Source organism: Phalangium opilio, unplaced genomic scaffold, assembly GCF_054372755.1.
Source record: "Phalangium opilio isolate 3A_F unplaced genomic scaffold, DU_Popi_V2 ptg000002l_1, whole genome shotgun sequence".
In the NCBI taxonomy this organism is placed as follows: Eukaryota; Metazoa; Arthropoda; class Arachnida; order Opiliones; family Phalangiidae; genus Phalangium; species Phalangium opilio.
In genome coordinates, this window is record NW_028324144.1 from 6817134 (window position 1) to 6839487 (window position 22354).

The window sequence follows — 22354 nt, forward strand, 5'->3', positions numbered from 1 at the left end:
CTCTAGGGAATGAATAAGCCAATAGAGTAACTCTATTTCCGAGTCTTTATCTAGAAACGCGAGGACAACTGATATTTTTATTGAAACAGAACTGACCTGGTTTCGATTATTGGAAAAACCTTATCCCCAGTACACGCATCAATGAACCCCAGGGGTCCCTGTACCCCGTTAGGACAGTCAATATTATATAAACCGAAGAAATAAAATAAAATAAACGAGTGAATAGAAGAATAGGAGGTCAAAAAAAAATATTCAATAAAATCCATAATTCTGTCGTTCGTAGTTGAAAGTCGGAAAGGAGAAAGAATTGAAAATAAACAGCTTTTGAAAAAATGAAAGAGGGAATATAAAACCAACAATAATATTGCCAATAAAATTTTATCAGATAGTTTTAAGTTTTGTTTTACAATAGAGCAATTTTGTATTTAGTTAAATGTCCCATTTATTAGTAGTAGCAATCACGTAGCGTTTCTACCGAATTAAGGCAGTTTGTTGACTTACCTGTCCGACATTTTCAAACGATTATAGTTTTTCATAAACAGATTTCACATTCAACCTTAGTTATCATAGCTTAACTTTCTCCCCTGAACGGTCCATTTCATAGGGAGGTAACAGTTCTGACCCTGAAACGTCACACCTTCTATCTCTTACTGGAGTTTCATCCCCCCTAACGTTTAAAAACCGTATTCTACGCGCAAAAATGCCAACCAGAGGGGGCTGTGTAACGTCAAACTATCTCTTCCCTGTAGTCAGTTGTTAGCTCCCTATAGTGAGAGAATTCTGAAAGGTTGAAAATGTAAAGCAGCGTGGCTTTGATAGCAGATAGCGTCTTTTCACAAAAGTAAACGCCTTGCTAAAGAATGTTGTTGAAAAAATTCCTCAAAATCAATGTTGCTACTAACATAGAACCAATTTTACTGTTTCAATATAGTATTTTTTCTGAACAGATGCAAGCAATCTAAAAAATTATTACAACACTGTCTCAGAGAAGTTCCGTTTAAAAAAAATTCAAATGACATAAGTGAAATTATGATAACGACTTAGTACTGCGCTTCATAAGCTGCCCTTTTTTTTCGTTATTTCAACATATATTTCCATTATATCAAATATACCAAAGGAAGGTCTAATAATAACCCTGCATTTTCACAGGTATTATATGAACAACAGCCCATTGAAAATTGCCGTTAAATATTTTCCGTGTGTGTGTGTGCGAGTGAATCTATTTTCCATTTAATGGTCTTTACTATTGCAAACATGTTGGAGATCGACACTCACCGGCGCCCGTTCTTTAAAGAGCTATGCGCGGTATATAAAGCCCAACGTTAGTTGGAAACAAGGAACCCTCCCATTATCGATTAAGCCACAAGTGTAGGGCACAATATAATACAGCAGACACATAAACGAACTTTCGCAATCGAAAAAGTAGAACGCTAACAAGATGGCCCCGGCCATATTACGCTTTGGTGCTTGACATGTAATTAAAATAAATTTCTATCCAACGGGCTGGGACATTTACTGTAAATGGCTTTCTTAATGCAAAATTGGTACTTGTAGCATAATATGTGACTGGAACTAAAATTATTCAATGATTGCACTCATATACAAATATACAACCACCGCCTAGAATTAGCCCCACAGCAATATTTTTACTTCAGAGTTGATACAATAGATATAAAATATACTGCTAAAAGGGAGAACTATACGTCTGTAAATTTCACTTTGAAACGAATGAAGTTTGAACGACTTTCTTTAAAGTCCATGGGTGGACTGGGGGCCTTGCGTCCTTTTATGAAAATTCCAATTGCAGTGTCGGTGCTTTACTATAAGTAAAGTAACTTAGTGTTGATCTTGTAGTTTCACCTGGAACACTTTTTATGGAGGGTTCCAAGTCGAATATGGGTCTCTTTATCTAGGATCTTAAGCTTAATGTGGGTCTCTTTTTCTAGGATCCCAAGCCTAATGTGGGTCTCTTTTTCTAGGATCCCAAGCCTAATGTGGGTTTCTTTTTCTAGGATTCCAAGCCTAATGTGGGCCTCTTTTTCTAGGATCCCAAGCCTAATGTGGGTCTCTTTTTCTAGGATCCCAAGCCTAATGTGGGTCTCTTTTTCTAGGATCCCAAGCCTAATGTGGGTCTCTTTTTCTAGGATCCCAAGCCTAATGTGGGTCTCTTTTTCTAGGATTCCAAGCCTAATGTGGGTCTCTTTTTCTAGGATTCCAAGCCTAATGTGGGTCTCTTTTTCTAGGATTCCAAGCCTAATGTGGGTCTCTTTTTCTAGGATTCCAAGCCTAATGTGGGTCTCTTTTTCTAGGATTCCAAGCCTAATGTGGGTCTCTTTTTCTAGGATTCCAAGCCTAATGTGGGTCTCTTTTTCTAGGATTCCAAGCCTAATGTGGGTCTCATTTTCTAGGATCCCAAGCCTAATGTGGGTCTCTTTTTCTAGGATCCCAAGCCTAATGTTGGGTCTCTTTTTCTAGGATTCCAAGCCTAATGTGGGCCTCTTTTTCTAGGATCCCAAGCCTAATGTGGGTCTCTTTTTCTAGGATCCCAAGCCTAATGTGGGTCTCTTTTTCTAGGATCCCAAGCCTAATGTGGGTCTCTTTTTCTAGGATCCCAAGCCTAATGTTGGGTCTCTTTTTCTAGGATCCCAAGCCTAATGTGGGTCTCTTTTTCTAGGATCCCAAGCCTAATGTGGGTCTCTTTTTCTAGGATCCCAAGCCTAATGTGGGTCTCTTTTTCTAGGATCCCAAGCCTAATGTGGGTCTCTTTTTCTAGGATCCCAAGCCCAGGGCCCCCAGCCGAATTTCGAAAATATTTATAGGAATTATAGGACTTTTTTCAAGAAAATATAGGATTTTATAGGACGGTTTTCCAGAATTTTAGGATTATATAGGACACTAAAATATCAATTTTTCCTTTTTTAAAGAACCAGTACTGCAAACAGGGGCCGAGTAATTAAGCTAAATGTTGGAAAACATACCACCTTCCACAAGAAAACCATTACAACCAACTTTGGAGGCTCATAACTCTGGTTCTACTAGAGATACGGGGATGCCCTTTGAGTATCTTATAGTCCTATCTGCCCCCCATTCAACCAAACTAAAAAATTGGGGTCTACTACAAACAGGGATTTCCAGAATTATAGGATTATATAGGACAGTAAAATATTAACTTTTCTTTTTATAAAGAACACCAGTACTGCGAAAAAAATTAATTCCCGCCTTTTTTGATCTAGCAAATGACAACTAATAGACTCCCTATTAGCTGCCCTCACGAAAAACTCACCATGGTGGTACACACTGAATGTTTAGTTATCAGAACCATAATATACCGAGCTATTTTTAACTAGATAAGCTACAGTATTAGGGAAACCATCCCCATTTTATGATATTTTTTAGACCTGAGTATTGATGGGTTGCTTAAAATTCGCCCAAATTTTTAAAATTATAGGATTTTATAGGATTTTTTGGCGATTTTTGCCAAAATTATAGGATTTTATAGGACAGTTTTAAAAATATAGGATTTTATAGGAATTATAGGACCTCTGGGGGCCCTGCAAGCCTAATGTGGGTCTCTTTTTCTAGGATCCCAAGCCTAATGTGGGTATCTTTTTCTAGGATCCCAAGCCTAATGTGGGTATCTTTTTCTAGGATCCCAAGCCTAATGTGGGTATCTTTTTCTAGGATCCCAAGCCTAATGTGGGTATCTTTTTCTAGGATCCCAAGCCTAATGTGGGTATCTTTTTCTAGGATCCCAAGCCTAATGTGGGTCTCTTTTTCTAGGATCCCAAGCCTAATGTGGGTCTCTTTTTCTAGGATCCCAAGCCTAATGTGGGTCTCTTTTTATAGGATCCCAAGCCTAATGTGGGTCTCTTTTACAGCTTATTATGGTGCTGGGCGCTATAGCGGGGTAAACGCATAAACACCAAAAAAGGCGGGGCTTTTGCACGACAAAAAAAAAGGGAAAAAAGAGGGGCGAAAAGGGAGAAAAGAGGGAAAAAAATATTGTTAGTTTATAAGCTTATACCTTTTGTCTGCCAAAAGAAGGCAAGCACAAAAACAAAAATGTAAATAATCACGATTATGAAATCAATGAATGTATGTTAAACTTGTTTTGCTTTGCCCATATCAATGCTAAGTTAAGACCATAATAAAACTAGTTTAACATGCATTCAGTCTGTTTCATTATCGTGATTATTTACATTTTTGGTAATTAAATTGACTCCAAGAGCCGCACTTAACAAAGACTACTCTCCTCATCCTGTAATTAACTACCAAAATTCAGAGAAAAATTATGCCTAAAACAAAGTAGCTACTAGAAAACTGTTAGTCTTTATTTTATGAAGATTTGAACTAACATTATAACAACACCAATGTTCTAAAACAAAGCTTTCTAAATTTCGCGCCAAAGAGTATATTTTCGCGACATCTACGTGTCACTGTTGGAAGTAAAATATCCAGTGGTTACCGCGCATGTCAATGGGCGGGGCTTTACATTCCCCCACTAAAACTTGGTATATCATTCACCACTCTATGAGAAATCTTTCTCTTCATCGGTTAGAGAATTTAAACTAATCGCAATGTTTGCATCTAAATTGAGCTGCATGAAATCCACTCTGTCCAGCATAATATTGAAGAACAACATCAGGCTGTCCCTCTTACCACTTTGAAATCTATTTTTATCATTCTTGATGGGGCTTTCAGTTAACAGTTTTTCCTCGCTTCCTTCTCCCCGTTGTCTTTTTCTGACGTGATTTAATAAATTTTCACTGGGTTCTATTTGCTTTTGTAAGGATGTTTCGTAATTTGTACTTCCTATTAGTGATTTGAGAATTTGGTCTTGTTTTCTTTTCAAAATGCACTAGTTTGCACGTGGGAGCTGTAATGCAAAACAGTTTATCAATTTATATATTTATTTTATTTATATATTTTTGAAGCTGTGCATTTCTTGAACTGATTTTTTTAGTTTTCCCCAAGTTTGTTACGTCAGTGCAGGTTAGCGTCGGAAGATTATCTTCCCTGTTTATGAGTAGTAGCCTAGTAGTACAACTATGCAATGCTTGGAAACCCTCCTCCTCCTTCTACTGGGCAAGAACAAACTACCACGAATTAATTGCTGTCACTCAGGTCCGATTTAACCTTGTGAGGCTCTTCCAATAATCCTGAATAACTTAGTTAAAAATTCTTTTGATTTTCCAGAAACGCCACAGCTATTAATATGATTTTTTCTTAGTTTTTGTTCCCCTTGTATTAAGCAATTCTTCCCATTTCCAATATAGTCCATAATTTTGACAAGAGAGGTTTCAACACTTACCACTTTTGACCATATTCTCTCCTGAAAATTGTGGTTCATCCATTCGAAGAAATTTCGAGTACTAATTTTCATTTGGCACTAAATTATCAGTTTAAACGTCACATACTCTGCCGTTGTTGCTATGCTATAGACCTGCCATTATTTGTTTCCTTTAGATCAAGCTTCGCGTTTTCTCCGCTCAGTGGCACTAGTGAAACTTTTCGTTACAATCAGTCTGGGCATTAAGGATATTTTATAAATTAGTCCTTGGGACCAGTGACCCCCCCCCCCCTAGTGTCCGAAATAATAAAATGGTCCCCGCCATTGTTCTCCTAGTTATTTTAAGGAACTTCAATTATAATACTAGGAAACTGAATTTGGAATTGTCCCTGCCATTGTTCTCCTAGGTTTACTGATACCGTATATAAAATACACCCTTTTGAAACAGGGCGGCTCCTGAAAGAGTTATTTTAAGCATAGCCCACTCGATTCGCGCTCACGGACGCGCGTGATCGAGTGGGCTATGTTCTAAGGAACTTCAATTATAATACTAGGAAACTGAATTTGTATTTTGGACTAAAAACTTTTAGCCGCGTTGTTCAGTTTAATCATGGTAGGAAGCGTTCCCAATTAATTAAAAAAATCTATGACAAATTTTAATCGAATTTACAATGGCAATCTGTAATTTGACTTGAAAATTCTATTAAGTTAACGTCCTTATTTTAACCAAACGTATTTTCAAAGTTAAATTAATAGTAATTTGCCACACGTTGTTAAATTTATGGTTAATTAAAAAATATTTGACAAATTTTGATCGAGTTTACAATTCAACTCAGCAATTAGATTAGAAAATTGAAAGCGCTACCTACCTAATAATTTTTAGCAATGTAATTTAAGTCAATGAAACATATTCATATGAAGTTAAATAATTATAAGTCGCTAGGGGAGTTGCCTATCCTCTAAGCGTGAAAACAAATTTCCCCAGGTGTATCCTTTATCCATGTAATTGTTTTGTGCAATATCTATTTTAAAAGTTGGCGCTTTGAAAACCTATGGCGACATCTACTCAGAAGTGACGACACTGGAGTGGAGACAACTTTTTATATTTAAATGAAATATAATATCTTACTCATGTCATAACGATTGAAATTATTTATTTAAAGACTAATGATTTCCAACATAAACATTTTCTAGCTCACATTATTAATTTGAGTTCACAGAGATTTGAAAATTTAAAAAAATTCAACCAAGTCCAAAAGGAATTATTAAATTCATATTTTCAGATATTAGGTTCATATATTTTAAGATGAAATTTTATGTTGTCCAGCATTAGTTGAAAATTAAGCCAACCTACGAATTTAATTAATACGTTCATAATCAGATTCATTCACCATTACCGTTAGTAGAAAAACATGTTAATGTTAGTCAATTTAGCCATGCATAGATTCATCGTGAATGTCTGTAAAAAACCAGTGGTTTTGTAAACGTTGTATTTAACAATGCTTACCATTACACAATGGTGTTTTTACGTTCATCTTTTAATTACTGAATGTCCTAGTTGTCATAATCAGATTGATTCACCGTTAATCTTAGTAGGAATACTCCTTACGTATTCATAATAGTGTTACATATTACAGGCTTCATATTTTCTTTACTGAATGTCCTAGACAGCTAGACTCCAGATTGAATCACCTTTAATGTTAAACCTGTTGTTGTGGTTTCGAGAACGGTGTTTGAATGGTATATAAGCAATACTGTTGTAATCAGAATGGTTTTTGAGGATATAAATAGGTCTGTAATTCTAATGATTCTAAGTGTTAAAGAGACTCGGACTCAACGAAGCTAAGCCTTTGCTTGCTTACTTCTAGAATCCTCCCTTTGGCCACAATACACGATAAATTTATACATAATTGTCGTTAAAGGATTGGCGCACCGAGATGAAGTTTATTTAATTATATGTTCATTTTAAAATTAATTAAACTAGATCAATTATTGAATAGATTACCCCTCAGGCGAGCCGCTCGACATAATAATAACAACACGGTAAAAAAATGTAAACAAGAGAGACACTGGGGATTGGGTAAAGGGAAAAGGTGGGAGTCATAGCAACAGTAATCCTGTCGAATAGCGGCGGTCCGGCTTCTAAACACCATAAAAGGAGGGGCTTCTAAACACCAAAAAAGGAGGGGCTTTTGCACACGAAAAAAAGGGGAAAAAAGAGGGGTGAAAGGGGAGAAAAGAGGGGAAAAAAAGATTGTCCGTTTAAAGTTGCTGATACCTTTGGTCTGCCATAGATGGCAGCACCAAAGCAAAAACGACGAAAGAGAGAAGTCGTCAGTCGAAGAGGACGACGAACAATGCGAAACGACTAAAGAGCTCAGAAATATTTTGTGTATACTTCGTTTCCTTTCAGGCGGAAAAACTTTCCTAGGAAGTCCCGGGACATTGCCGGGCAATGTTAGTGATTTACTATCACGCTTAAGACCAAAAATCAACTGGGCAAATATACGTTATATTTTTGTGGGCGTGGGTAATGTCGGATATATAACATAAAAACTATTTACTGCTCTGAATTTATTCTCTTCTCTCATCGTTATTAGAAGGGTTTTTATGCGTTTTTCTTGCTACGATTATTTATACATGGTTTATTGGCAACTTGGCCAAGTTTCTGGGGTATTTGCGATACAGTATACGCTGTTTGAATGGGGTCGCGCAAAACAGACCGTAAAAATCAATTGAGTTTTTATCGACTAGTATATATTTTTTTCTTTATTTGTATTTTGCAAATGCATACCGCACTTTTAATGTATTTATGTATGGTATTCGGCAAATGGAGTAAAAAAATTGATTGGTCAGGGCTTAGAACTGTTTATTTTTTAACGTTTCAGGAACTATTATGACCTGCAAGAAGTCGAATAACTATAAAATTACGTCCAGTTTACAACTAACTAATTCCACACGTGATATTTTAGTGAAGGAGCAGACATGGATGGTTTTTCCATACCTGTATATGTCCAGCAAATAATCAATTAAGAATAATGGTTTTAAACCTGATCATTAATAACTTATTACGACACTAAATGGACAAGCATGATTTTCCATTACGTGACATTAAGGGTTCCAAAGGGATATTTATGACCACACTATAAGAGTTTTGCGCTATTACGAAGAAAATTCTCGAATATTTTCCGTAAAACTAAAGGCAGCTACACTTGCGACGATAAACGAAACATTTACTAAAATAGGGGTAACCTATAAAGAAACTGCGAAGGTTTCTGTAAAACGTTAATCAATGATGGTTATATTCTAGATTAAATAATATTTTACAGTAAAGTCATCTATTGGAATAAAACATTTAGTGGTGTTATTGGTAATTAGATATTGAAGTTTACAGAACAAATGTGTTCTATAACCGAATACATTGTTTCTTCCCCAACTCTAGCTCGAGTTTAAATCAATTTTGAAATACAGATTGCATTACAAATTAATGGAAACCCTTGGGAAGGGAACTACCCCTTTTTTTTTAAAAAAAAAGGACGTACACACCGATATATTTTTCAATTTCGTTCCAAATTCTTTATACTTAGAAAAGAACTAAAAAGCTTACGTGGCGTGTTTGCGATTCCCTAGCTAAGGCCGCCGAGAAACAAAAGCAATCTCTGAAATCTTCGGAACTAAACAAACACACCAGACTACAGCAGTTTCCCCTCCTTATCAGCTGAGGAACGCGCACTTGCTCGTATTATAGTAGATGATATATATCCCTAAACTACCCCAAGAAACCCAATCTTACATCTCTTCTTCCCCTGATTTTTTGATTTAGAAAATAAATAAATTGCCTTCTCATACATACCATTGTCAGCCGGAACCCATGCTTGGGCGTCTACTCTGAAGGAGGCGTCCTGTAGGATAAGTAACGATAGGAGACCAACTACAACCGAGTCCATTTTAACAGAATGGTACGTCCTGTTCTGGATAGTGTCCGTCCCGTTTAGACGGGGTAGGCGGTGAATGGTAAGACTTCCTTTCCCGGTCTTAACCTGTTGCGTTTCTTCCTCTTTTAAACAGTTTCTGTAGTCCAAGTTCACTCGAAATTCCATTTCTCGGACGGATGCGTCTCCGGTGTCGCCGTTGCAGCCGCGAAAGCACAATTTATTCCGAGACGCCTCTTTGACCCGCCGCTCGTCGCCAATACCCGCATCGGTCCCTAGTCACAAAACAACCAACGCGATTTACGAAGCAAAGAGAACGACCGCCGAAAGATAAATGTAACGTAAAACACTTTCGTCACGAGTGGTTTTACACTTCGTTAGCTTTTCTGAAAGAACAGTTTCATCCTCAGAGATCCTGCAAGTACTGCCCGACTATTCTTATATTTAACTAAACCCTAACAGACTGGGATTGGAATACTAAAAAACAAAATACCATTCTTTTCACCAGAGTTAAAATATTTCGGTTCGTGAGGTTCTGCAAATGGTCTGAGGTTGTGAGATACTTTCTTTCTTCATGAAAGAAAGTTTAATCCACTGAGCAATTTATAAAAGAAAGGGCGAATAACCTTTTCGTTTTACGTGCGTGATCGTATTGCTAGCCAGTTGAATACTTAACGAAATTTTCAAGCGAATGTTTCTGGCGATAATCCGAAAGGTTACGTTGGCAACCCTTCCGCACGTGGAGTAAAGGCGCTTTGCAGAGATGGCAGCGCGGAAGTAAAGCGCGTCCTTCTAAGACCACGGTCGGCCGTTGACTGGCTGTCCAGGGGGATGTGTCGGGCGAGGAAGCTCACCTGCCACCGATAGAGGAAAGGAGGGTATATAAAATCGCGCGGGTCGATAGGGAACGTTCTGACCGCCACCGCTGCACGTGACGCGATTCCAAGAAGAGAAAAAGAGAAACGTTATTTCTCTCGTCTCCATGCATGCTTCCTTGCCTAGTCTGTACGCTCATTCCTTCTCCGGTTTTTACGTCCAGACAATGTTGAGCCCAATGCGTCCCAATAAAAACTTTAGAGATCTTTGAAACTACGTATAAGTTTCAGTTCATGTCTGTGGCGGGTGATACAGTTTTGGCAATCGTCAAAAACTCTTACAAGGCTCCCAGTACTATTTAATCTACTTATAAAGTAGAATTTTAATTTAATTTCAAGCAAATAAGGGATCTGAATTCGTAATAAGATGTGGGGGTTCTTTGACGAAACATGGAGTGCCGGCACTGTATGCAGGTGCCTAGGGACCTCGGAGCTCAAGTGGCCCCGATGGTCAGCATTAAGCTTGATCATCTGTCAAATCGCAGTGGGCCTCCGAGGTTGGTGTTCTGGCACCGGAAACACTCTTTGTTTCAATGGAATGTAACTTAACATTTCATAGTGTATGAAATTCAATGTATTAAGGATAAATACAAAGTTATAAAGGATTTTTCTTTGGAATATACCAAGAGTGGTTTTATCCAAAACGTTTGGTGCTTGATAAGATATTCTATTTCACCACATTTTGGGCAACGAGGTATCGATAAACGCGGAAGTAAAACCTGATGGCTTCATGCGGTGGTTCCGGTTTTAGGGGATAGGCGTAAAGCGGTAGAGTATAGGAAAAGCCAGACCACTTTACTACTATCTTTTCGTTGAGAGAATTAAAGAGATCCTAAACCTTAGCGTATCGGCTCCGAGCACCAAGCGGCGGTATAATACTTTTTTTGTGCCTTCTTAAGAAGAAAGTTTACGGTGCTTTAAAGGGTCGACTAGGGGAAACAGCGTTTGCCTTTTTCTTTACTCTTTATTCCCTTTTATGGTAAAACCTATTTCCTTTTTTTATAGGTCGACGAAAAGTAGTTTAAGATTGCCGCTTCTTTCAACGGTATCTTCAGATCTTTGACGTAATTTTTTCTTCTTTCTTTTTCCAGACGTCTTTACCTTTTAACTGTAAGGTTGTGTGCGTATATGTGTGTATAATTTATAAGGTGATTTATGCGCAATTGCAGCCGTGTATGGTACGGCATGAACGTTATTTTGGTTGCCCATGAATACCGTCGGTGTTTTGAGATTTGACCACTCAGTGTTTGAACAGAACTTCACGATCTTAATTACAGTGATCTTGAAAGTTTTCTTTATTGCTTTCCCTGAATTTGGCTGTAGACGATATGTAAACTGAGAAGCAAACTACCTTCCGCTCAACCGCCTACAGGAACTAATCAACCAGGGAAGAGCTTCGTGACGTCTTAGGTTTATACATGATGATGGCGATCCAAACGCTAATTTTTGGTACTAGAGCTAGCATCCGCTACTTTATAAGCCTATTCACGGCTTGTTCCCTGTGCCACGGTCGAGAAGGTAATCATTCCCAGAAGGGGGTCGACACTATTCCAGGATAAAGGAGGGCTTCTCTTGTTACACGGCTCCAGCAAGTTCCAATGAAGTGTACTTTTTGTTTTAAATCTATATCCTTTTGGTTTCATGCTTCTGCAACGAGTTTAACCCTTCAAGATTTTCAATTTCAGGATTACTTGTTTATTTTCACCTAATGGCCTACATTTTGACTTCAAATAATTCTGGCAACACTTTTACGCGATTTTTATGGGCTTTTCCATGAACGCCTCCATAACCTATTGGCACACCAATTGGTATATACTCTGCTCTGTATCCTTGACAGAACAAGTCCTGGTAAATGGGGTGTTAACCTCAAGTCCAGTAAAGATTGATAAAATTAAAATCAAAAGCTCATAGATAACCAGAAAGTGAAGAACGAGAAGCCTAAACCGCAACGTGAAAAATGAGTTCCCCCATAGTCGATTCAAGATTTCCGTCCCCCTTACAGAGCGACGAGAAGAGTTGGTGTTATGCCGCGGCGGAGAGTTACTTTCGCGTAGTTTTACACAAGGTACATGCGTAAGTTGGCTCGAAATTATAGTTCACTTATTTCTTTATTTTCATGTCGTCTGCTATAGTTTAATTCCAAGGCTTAATATAATCTAGTCATTTAGGTAGTCGGGACTCGGGAATCGGCACATTTGTAAAAATGTCAGATTTGAATTTAGCAATCATTTTAGAAAGCTACGAAAATGATCACTTTTTCCTGATTGATAAAGACGGAAAACTTAAAGGTGCATGAAAAACAATATCAAAATTCAACTTTACGAAACTTGAAAATTCCACGACGATTGAACCGAAAGAGCGCTAAAGAACAACCGTTAAGCCTAGTTAAGCAGCCGATTTCTCAATAGTATTCCCCACTATCCCCAGGAGCCGCTACCATCGCGAACTACTTTCCGCTTGTCACGTGACATTAACGATGACCTAATATATCTCTAATTCGATTGGTAGTTGAAATCGAGGCTCACCAACCACCCATTTGTGTCCCCCCCTTGCTTCTCATTTTACACGAATACCGTTGCTAAAGGCTGGAAAGGTTTAATGTTCTTCACTTTCTGATCTATGCGCTTTTGTTAAAATTGATCAGCGTCTTACCAAAAGCGCATAGATCAGAAAGTGAAGAACATTAAACCTTTCCAGCCTTTAGCAACGGTATTCGTGTAAAATGAGAAGCAAGGGGGGGACACAAATGGGTGGTTGGTGAGCCTCGATTTCAACTACCAATCGAATTAGAGATATATTAGGTCATCGTTAATGTCACGTGACAAGCGGAAAGTAGTTCGCGATGGTAGCGGCTCCTGGGGATAGTGGGGAATACTATTGAGAAATCGGCTGCTTAACTAGGCTTAACGGTTGTTCTTTAGCGCTCTTTCGGTTCAATCGTCGTGGAATTTTCAAGTTTCGTTAAGTTGAATTTTGATATTGTTTTTCATGCACCTTTAAGTTTTCCGTCTTTATCAATCAGGAAAAAGTGATCATTTTCGTAGCTTTCTAAAATGATTGCTAAATTCAAATCTGACATTTTTACAAATGTGCCGATTCCCGAGTCCCGACTACCTAAATGACTAGATTATATTAAGCCTTGGAATTAAACTATAGCAGACGACATGAAAATAAAGAAATAAGTGAACTATATTTTCGAGCCAACTTACGCATGTACCTTGTGTAAAACTACGCGAAAGTAACTCTCCGCCGCGGCATAACACCAACTCTTCTCGTCGCTCTGTAAGGGGGACGGAAATCTTGAATCGACTATGGGGGAACTCATTTTTCACGTTGCGGTTTAGGCTTCTCGTTCTTCACTTTCTGGTTATCTATGAGCTTTTGGTCTTACAAGGTAAATGATTAGAAACCTTTAACATTATGACCTTGAAAAAAATTCAAGGGCGATGATATTTACGTAGTAGATTGGACCTTTCTTCACCTCTAATTCACCGTGTAACCGAATGCATTTTTAGCGAAGCTAAATCTAGGGGATTTAAATATAATTCCTATCCCAAACAAAATTACAGACACTAAATAGATCCGTCATCTTAAAAGCTATAATTTGTTCCATCTACCGAGAGTTAAAACACTAACGTGCTACGCCCATGTTTCTTTTTTTGGCAAGTCTTTTGAAACCAAGATACCGTTTTTTACTATAGCTTTAAGACTCGGCTTTTGCGGTGGCTTGAGGGCGGTAATAGTACAGCCTAACAATAGCAATTTTCTCAGCATAATTGAATAAATTCAAGGCAACTGCAGCTAAGGGAATACGGGACTAGGCTCTCGGCGTTTTCTCTACAACAACCACAGCTTTTCGCTTCTTGCTCATTTTAGCTACTTCTTCCCCTTTTTAAAGGGATAGTATCATCCTTTTATTGATATATTCAAAAATAAAACATCACACCTTAGATGCCATTCGTCCTTACACGTCACAGTTTGAGGTCAGGTACGTCCACAATTCATCGTTTAGCGACACAATTCATAGGTATCGTGAAATTGGTAATGTATAATGATTAAGCTATCCTAACCATGAAATTTCAGGCATATATTTAAGATAAACGCTATACAATAACTCCCACAAGGTGTATGGATTCCTAATATCATATATTAAGACAACATCGCCATCTATTGCAGAAATACCGAACTCACAATTCTAAGAGCTAGGGGAAAACTCAGAAAGACGGTCGATGAATTGTTTGTTAAATATACTAAACGAGGCAATAAACAGATTCATTAATTTTAAATTACTATACTGTCTGGATTTAATTGTATATAACATTAAAGCGTACGAGAATCTTAGGACTGAATGCGTTAAAGATTGGCAAAATTGGAAACTGAACACTTTCTATTGAGCAATAGTGGTGTTACGTAAAATAGATATGAGGTATTGAGTTAAAACTAGATAGGTTAAATGTCGACGACGTAAACAACAATACATCTTGGAATATAAAACCTTTGGAGCCTTTTAGGAATTTGCGCATGCAAATATGCAAGTCCTGTCATCGACGTTAGACTTTAAAGAATCTGGGAGATTTTATAGAGATTAGCTTAAGAGATTACTGTCAATAAGGATTTTTAGAACTGAAATATTCAATTAAAACGTCACAATTTTAGTTTTAAAATTGAAAATTTCTTTTAAAAATTTCATATTATCAATCTTCCGTACAGGCTTCGTTTTTACACAAAGGTGGCAACCGAACAGTTTCTTTATATTGTTAAGCATTTTTCGGTTCAAAACAATGTAGGGGAGAGTTTCAAAAAATCAACACTCAAAACTTTATATGCTTGGAAAAAGCATAGGAAGAAGAAACATATGTACTCTAAAATGTTTGTATTTCCACATTCAAAGAAACGTTCTTGGCAAAAACAATCTCTCAACGAAAATTTTAAATGATCAACTCTGGCTATTAGTAAAGATCAGTTAAAAAAATTTTGAAATTCTTATTTTACTTGCCGGTTATTACTGTTGGTCCTGTGTCGATTTTAACTAAAATCAATCCACAATTTCATCATAATCTCTATGAGGAGGTACTGTCCGTTATCAGATAGTGATGCCACCACACGTATGAAGTAATGTTTATAGTCTCTTTTTGTTAGCATTATAAACAGAATTGAGTACTTCTTGCAAGAGTTACAATGCACAGTTCAATTAACAGAGTTCGGACGAAATTTTTATATTGAAAATCCGTGACTTTTCCAGCTTATCTCTGATCAGACTCCACCAAACCTGGCCCATATTTAGCAATGCTCGAACCATGGTTCGATAAACCAAACGAAATCTCTGTCTTATCCCTGACTTTTGCCCCTTTAAAAAATCCCTGACTTATCCAGGTTCCGTAAGAACCCTGATTAACTTAAACTATAAAAGCGTGATTAACTCTTAAGATATCAATATCGAACAAGGAAGGTTAAACACATAAGAGCGCTCATAACTGTCACAGCTATATAACAGGTGTGTTTTCAAATATTTTGTTCCACGGACATATTGTGAAATAGCGTCCACAAAAGATACTCATGTTAAGTCAAAAAGTGTGACACCACCTCTTTATCTATGACGTACAGGTCTGCGTAAAATCCTCATCTAAGCCTCCCAGCTACCTCCACCACTTTGTTTTTACTCTCGCATGGAAGTTTTTACAGCCTTTTGGGATCCGAGAGGGATTTTACTTCCTATTAAAAATAAAAGAGGACTTACTGCTGTGGCGCTGATGACAGAAGCGGCTACAAGGGCTTTTAAAATTTCAAGAATAGACTGGACTAAAGACAACGCTATAGCTCAGAGTAATTCATACCCTACTGAACTTCGATAACAGCTTCGAGCCTCAGTAGAGTCTTGTCATGGAAAGAAGGTCTCGTAGGAAACCAACGATTTCTAGATTGTGGATCTCGGGAGTTTAATAAATAATCGCTATTTCGTCCGCTTCCTCGCCCACAAAAGTTAATTTGATTTTAGTCCTTTATTATTTAGGCAAGATGGTACTTTTTTTTACTCTAATGCCAAGGGACCATACTTTTCGTGGAGCTCATTTCTATAACCGTACGGTAAGAAGACGCGATATAGATGCGCTTACCACCTTCATTTCGACGGCCATAAAATAAAATTTCTAATTACGAATACGATATTGCTGTTGCTGATAATAAAGGTAACATTTCGTATGATGAAAAAGAGGAAATTTTTTTCCATTATGCATTATCGGATGTATTACTCATTACAAAGGATGGTTTCCACAGTCTAATAGCTAAACCACGTTGCTAACTGGAACTACATGCTTTTAAAAATAATTATCATTGTAATTAAATTCCTAAAATACTGATATAATTGAAGCCCGCCATAATGGTATACACATATCTTGAAGCTAACCCAAAGCTGAAAGTGGTAAGTATCCAAAAGTACCGTACCCATATTTCGGAAATTCTTTGAAGTTTCCTTACTAATATCTTAGCGTTCAGAGTGGCATCACCGAGGGGCTGATCACTTTAGTTTTTCTGTACACCGTCGCGTAGTCCCAGATTACTCATTTTGCACCAAGGAAACATGTTCACGCGGTACATCAGGATTTCTGGCATTGCACCAACATTACTCCGTGATGACGTGGTGTAACATAGAGAGCTCCCCAAGCCTGAAAAGAGCTCCCCGACCCCGACGAGAGCTCCCCGACCCCGACGAGGGCTCCCCGACCCCGACGAGAGCTCCCCGACCCCGACGAGAGCTCCCCGACCCCGACGAGAGCTCCCCGACCCCGACGAGAGCTCCCCGACCCCGACGAGAGCTCCCCGACCCCGACGAGAGCTCCCCGACCCCGACGAGAGCTCCCCGACCCCGACGAGAGCTCCCCGACCCTGACGAGAGCTCCCCGACCCTGACGAGAGCTCCCCGACCCTGACAAGAGCTCCCCGACCCTGACAAGAGCTCCCCGACCCTGACAAGAGCTCCCCGACCCTGACAAGAGCTCCCCGACCCTGACAAGAGCTCCCCGACCCTGACAAGAGCTCCCCGACCCTGACAAGAGCTCCCCGACCCTGACAAGAGCTCCCCGACCCCGACGAGAGCTCCCCGACCCCGACGAGAGCTCCCCGACCCCGACGAGAGCTCCCCGACCCCGACGAGAGCTCCCCGACCCCGACGAGAGCTCCCCGACCCCGACGAGCGCTCCCCGACCCCGACGAGGGCTCCCCGACCCAGACGAGAGCACCCCGACCGCGACGAGAGCACCCCGACCGCGACGAGAGCACCCCGACCGCGACGAGAGCACCCCGAGCCCGACGAGAGCCCCCCGAGCCCGACGAGAGCCCCCCGTCCCCGACAAGATCAACCGTTGTATCTCAAGCATATAGAGACACCAATATTACGTAAATTACATAGAGATTGCACCAAGTCTAAGATGAGTTTTTATATTCACTATAAATAATGCTGAGTGATCAGCCCCTTTCCCGCCACAGTGTTTTCTAAGCTCTCTTGCTCACTCAAGTCTCTTTTTGGCTCAGTCTTTTCTTCCTCCGAGAGTAAATAGATTTTCCCACCGGGGGTTCGGTAATTAAGTGTCACGCCCGAACGAGTCCCAGTGTAATTCTTCATGAAAGTCCCTTCCCTCCGTCGGCGCTCCCGCGCTATCATTTGCAAGTATAATAAATTGATTTATTTTCTTTGACGAGTCATTCTCATCGAAGTGAAGGCTATGCCGTGCCGCGGCAAATTCCTGCAAGCCGCGCCGAATTCCATTATAATACATGTAAGATATAGTCTTTTCTGATTTTTTTAAGTGAAATATAGAAGATGAAAAAAAAATGTCTTAGTAAAAATGAGCGTCAAGATCTCCAGGAAGAAGAAAACGGGGACCTTTCTTTTAGGGCACGGCGGATAATCTCAAGAAAGAGGGAGAATCCCGAATGATAGACGGGTTACACAGCTTGGTATAACTCATCTTTCGCGAGGACCATGCCATTCCAGTGTAAATTTTTCTTCTCATTGCGTCTAGGTCTAGGACCTTAACCGATCTATAGCCGAAGACACTACAGTAATGCACTAGTTTCTTAACATAAACCCTGACCTTTTTATCTGTTAGCTAAGGTTTAAACACAACGAAGTGGATAACTTGAAGGGTGTGTGTGCACGGATCATCTGATTCATCTTCATGGATTACCAGCAGTTTTATTCAAAATCATGGACAGGCTTTAAATGGAACAAAGTAAGGAATAAAACTTGGCCCCTTATTTCGCCAAATCGACAAATATGTATTCTGCCACATGTCAGGAATTCCCACGCATTACCCATACGATAATTGGAAAAGGGAAAAAAGGCCAATCATAAGGTTATTGCCATATAAAATGAAATGGTAGAACACAACTCTCGAATGGGTAGATATTCCAGTAGAAAACAGTTACATTCTACTCCACCTAATTCTGCTATTGATTGCAGTTATTATCCACGAACGTCGAAATAACCTTGATATTTATTACACTCACAGGGTGTATGGCGTCGCATGTAAAAAACAAAGCAATTATTTGACACCAATTTTCTGGCATAACGAGTCAAGCTTAAAAATTACTCCAATTTCTCCATTCATATTTTTTACCGCACATGTAGTTCAATGCTCAAGAGAGAGAAGTTATCGTGGCGCCCTTGCTTACCAAAATTGTGCGTGATAAAAGCAGGTTTAAAATAATTTAGAAATACCTTACTCTAACTTTTGCAAATACAGTAGATTTGCTATATTCCTGGAAACGTTTTAGCTCTTATATATTTGAGTCTTAAGTACGTAGCTGGTTAATTTATGTTTTAGATGCTTTATGTAAAGGGCAATGAAACCCTTAAAAAGTGACGGGTAAAAACGAACTCTCTTGATGAAGAAAAGCGGGAAACAGTTTAGGGTGTTAACTTCCTATTCCAAATTACAACGCAAATAGTTCGACTTTCGTGGCATTCGGGACTTCGGAAATTTGTGGATATTGGGGATCCTGATTTTCAATTTTTCATAATGCAAAGTTGGTAAAAGCTATTCGACGCGTGTACTCGCACTTTCATTCGTAAACAAGTATCTCGTTAATATAGTGCGTTATTATTAATTATAGTAATATATTAGTTTAGTAGAGTCAGAGGCAACTTCACCAGTTTCCGATATTTCTATTCGATGTATCTAAAAGAAAGTACCATTGCCGACTATCGCTGCCAATCTACAACCTTTCATATCAGCAAGTCCTGATGGCTCTGAACGAAATGAAACTTTTTGGAAATGATCGATACTTCAAATACAGGTAGAATTTACATTTTCTAATTTACAAAACTGATTTGTAAATTAATTATCCTATAGGAACACAAAAGAGATTCCAATAAACGTGACGACAATTACGGTGAGTTAATCAATATTATTTCGCATCATTGAACGCAGACTTCAATATGGCTTTAATGGCATACACGTCCCTTTTCTGTTAGGAAACATGGGACATGCCAAACATTGCGATGCGGTATCTTATCTCTAAGGAATATATGAAACAATCCTTAAACATGAAGTATACTCAAAGCATTCGGAATAAGACTAGACTACTTTAATTTTGTTAATTATTTTTAGAATGATTTTCGAAGATAATGAGATCAGCTATTTCGACACTTATAAAATATATTCTGAACCTGATATACTCAAGGCAAGTGATTTTATATGTAACCTGAATAATCCTTATGTTACATGGTTTTAGCAAGTTCACGTTACTATGTTTCCCGCTCCACTCTCATTTTTTGACGGCCGACAAGAATATTTCAGTCCGTCCCCGGTCTTCGAAACGGCCAAGACGATTATACTTTCCGCCGCCCCAAAGAGAGTCTTGTCCACTTCCTTGTCCTTCTTAAACATGGACACTGAAGTGAATTTCGCCCAATGACAGTTCAGTAACTACTCAATTCATTGAATTACATTCTTTGCTCAATTAGGTTGTGATTTTCACTGCGTTGACAGTTGTTTTTTTGTCACTTTTGTCTGCCATCCACTCTATCGTAATGAACAAATACAAATCGTTACCCACCAAGAAAGTTGTGAAGAAACTGGTTCACGAAACCATGGAAAATGTCTGGGAGAACGCGTCGCTCTTGTGTGCCGAACGTAAGTAATTAAATTTGCCAATATTTGATGAGTATTTTGCAAAACAGATATTAGCACGAGGCAGTTTCGTGATTAAGATCCAACAGCACTTCGAATAACAGCACTATAGTCAGACATAAAGCGAAACGGATAATTTTGTTTCGTAGCACTTCCCAGCGTTTTGCCCCACATATCGTATCGTCTACTAGCTTCGTCGTGGCTTATAGGAGTGACTTTCATTCTCTTTTTCTTGGGTTCTTTCTTGCGTACTGAGTTTACGACAGAAAGCTACGATTGCATCGACACCCTCTCGGACTTGATTAAATCGGGAATTCCACCAATAATGCTCGAAGAGACAGGAGCTTTCGACTATATTAAAATTTTGGTGAAAAACCTTAATTGTGTAAAATCCTTTATTCTTTTGATGCAATTGTTTGTGTGTCTACAGGCTGCCGAGGATCCAGTTGTTAAGGAATGGCTGGACGCACTCGATCAGGAAAAGATTTTATACAGCACAGCAGATTTTATGACACTTGATGGATTCATTCCTATTCTCTCCGGAGAAAAAGCTTTAATCACACATGATGCCTTCTTGTTATGGATTATGGGACCGGACAACTTCTGGCCGATGATTTCGAAAGTAAAGAGCTCTTCATGAACAAAGGAGGACTTTATTTTTCCCAACATCAAGTTGGCTTCAACTACATACACATGATTTTAAACAATTCTTGGCTGAGAAGCTCTCCCCAAGTGCACGAAAGCCTACAACTAATGTCGGTAGGAATTTCATCATACAATTAGTCACGGGATTAAGGATTGTTTTATTATAGCATGGAACCGACGTTCGAAACAAACGTTTTCAACTTTCTCAATTTTAAGGTCAGTCATATCGCTGAACAGGTCCAGTGGAAAAGACCCCTGAAAAGTACAACTGATTTGGCCCTTGATAGCGTCTCAGTTCCTTTCTACCTCCTTTTCATGCTGTTGTCAGGAACAGCAGCCGTTTTCATAATCGAAATATTTTTTACCTATTGGTTTAAATGCTGAAAACTTAATATATCACGACACAACGTCGACTTACTCGAAATTTTGGACTGTAATCTTGGTTGTAGTAGATGAATACGCACCATATTTCTCCCACAATCTTTGGTATTAAGGGCTACATGTAATCAGTTCAGATATTGTTATACGAAAGGGAGTCAGGTCATATCTACAAGGGCCTACCAATCCTGCAGAATAGGCAACCCATCGAGGGGCTAATAACTAAGTATGCTAACGATGTGATTTTTAAAGGGGTCTGGTTATTTCTATTTTGAGAGTTTGGTCACGAATTAAATGTATGCATTTTACGTAACTTCAAATTTTGTCATTTTATAATATAGATTGCATTATTTATTAATAGAACTACATGCACATTTTTTTCTCAAAGAAACGTTTCGATAGAATAATATGCACTGTTAAAGTTGTTAAAACTTTAATAGCTATCTGAATGTCTTAGAAATGTTCGATACAAATAAAATTTATATTTCAAAATCAAAAAGGTTTTTGTTGATTTAAAAAAGAAGTTCACAAATTTATCAATTATTATAAGCAAGATAGTATTTCACACAAATGAAGTTTTCAGATATTAAATTAATTTGAGACTAAAAAACGTATATTGTATAAAAAGGTATTAGGTCTAACTAAAACCTGGCCTATTTTCTTCTCAAACAAATTTAGCGCCAATACGCAAACATGTGCAGCTGCAAAATGTCACAAATTCTCACGTACTAGCCGAACTACAATTGCTGGACAAAACCCAGGGTATGCTACGCTTTATTCGAAGTGAAAAGTAAAGGCTAGAAGCCATGCTTTGAATAGGTAAATATTCCCACAGAAATTAAACACTGGCCCTTCTAATGTTGCAATAGACTGCAGTTGTTATCCAAAACATTAGAAACAATATTGATTTTAGGGTTAAAGCCGTCTCACACTACACGGGTGTACCTATACTCCAAAATTTGCACTAAATTTTTTAATTTTGCACGATGCAGCTATTGAGACAAAGAAGGAAGCTATAACGCCATTTTTCATGACAGAATCCTATTTATACCAAAATTATTATGTAATTCTGCTAAAATAAATTTTAAATGAATTAATTAAAAT

General features: G+C 38.5%; 1 protein-coding gene and 2 long non-coding RNA genes across 5 annotated transcripts in view; 1 reads left to right on the plus strand and 2 right to left on the minus strand.

Moving 5' to 3' along the window:
* Positions 1 to 10009, minus strand: part of LOC149718471 (cell adhesion molecule Dscam1-like) — a 189354-nt gene extending 179345 nt beyond the window's left edge. For both annotated transcript variants that reach the window (XM_089847499.1, XM_089847431.1), the window contains exon 1: positions 9144 to 10009. In XM_089847499.1, coding sequence (XP_089703625.1) covers positions 9144 to 9390 — 247 coding nt within the window. In that variant the 5' untranslated portion in view covers positions 9391 to 10009. The remainder of the gene's footprint in view (positions 1 to 9143) is intronic.
* Positions 1572 to 7600, minus strand: LOC149718475 (uncharacterized). Of its 2 annotated transcripts, none has more exons than XR_016370939.1 (3): positions 6798 to 7600; positions 5312 to 6640; positions 1572 to 4876 (listed from the first exon to the last, which is right to left on the minus strand). It is a non-coding gene; the product is annotated as an uncharacterized LOC149718475 (long non-coding RNA). The 2 variants fall into 2 exon arrangements; XR_016370944.1 differs by lacking the exon at positions 1572 to 4876 and having other exon boundaries at positions 6428 to 6640; positions 6798 to 7091; positions 7153 to 7600.
* A 9314-nt stretch (positions 10010 to 19323) lies between the features above and the next one.
* Positions 19324 to 20081, plus strand: LOC149718476 (uncharacterized). The gene is made up of 4 exons (XR_016366834.1): positions 19324 to 19391; positions 19448 to 19487; positions 19570 to 19646; positions 19706 to 20081. It is a non-coding gene; the product is annotated as an uncharacterized LOC149718476 (long non-coding RNA).
* Positions 20082 to 22354: the final 2273 nt, after the last annotated feature.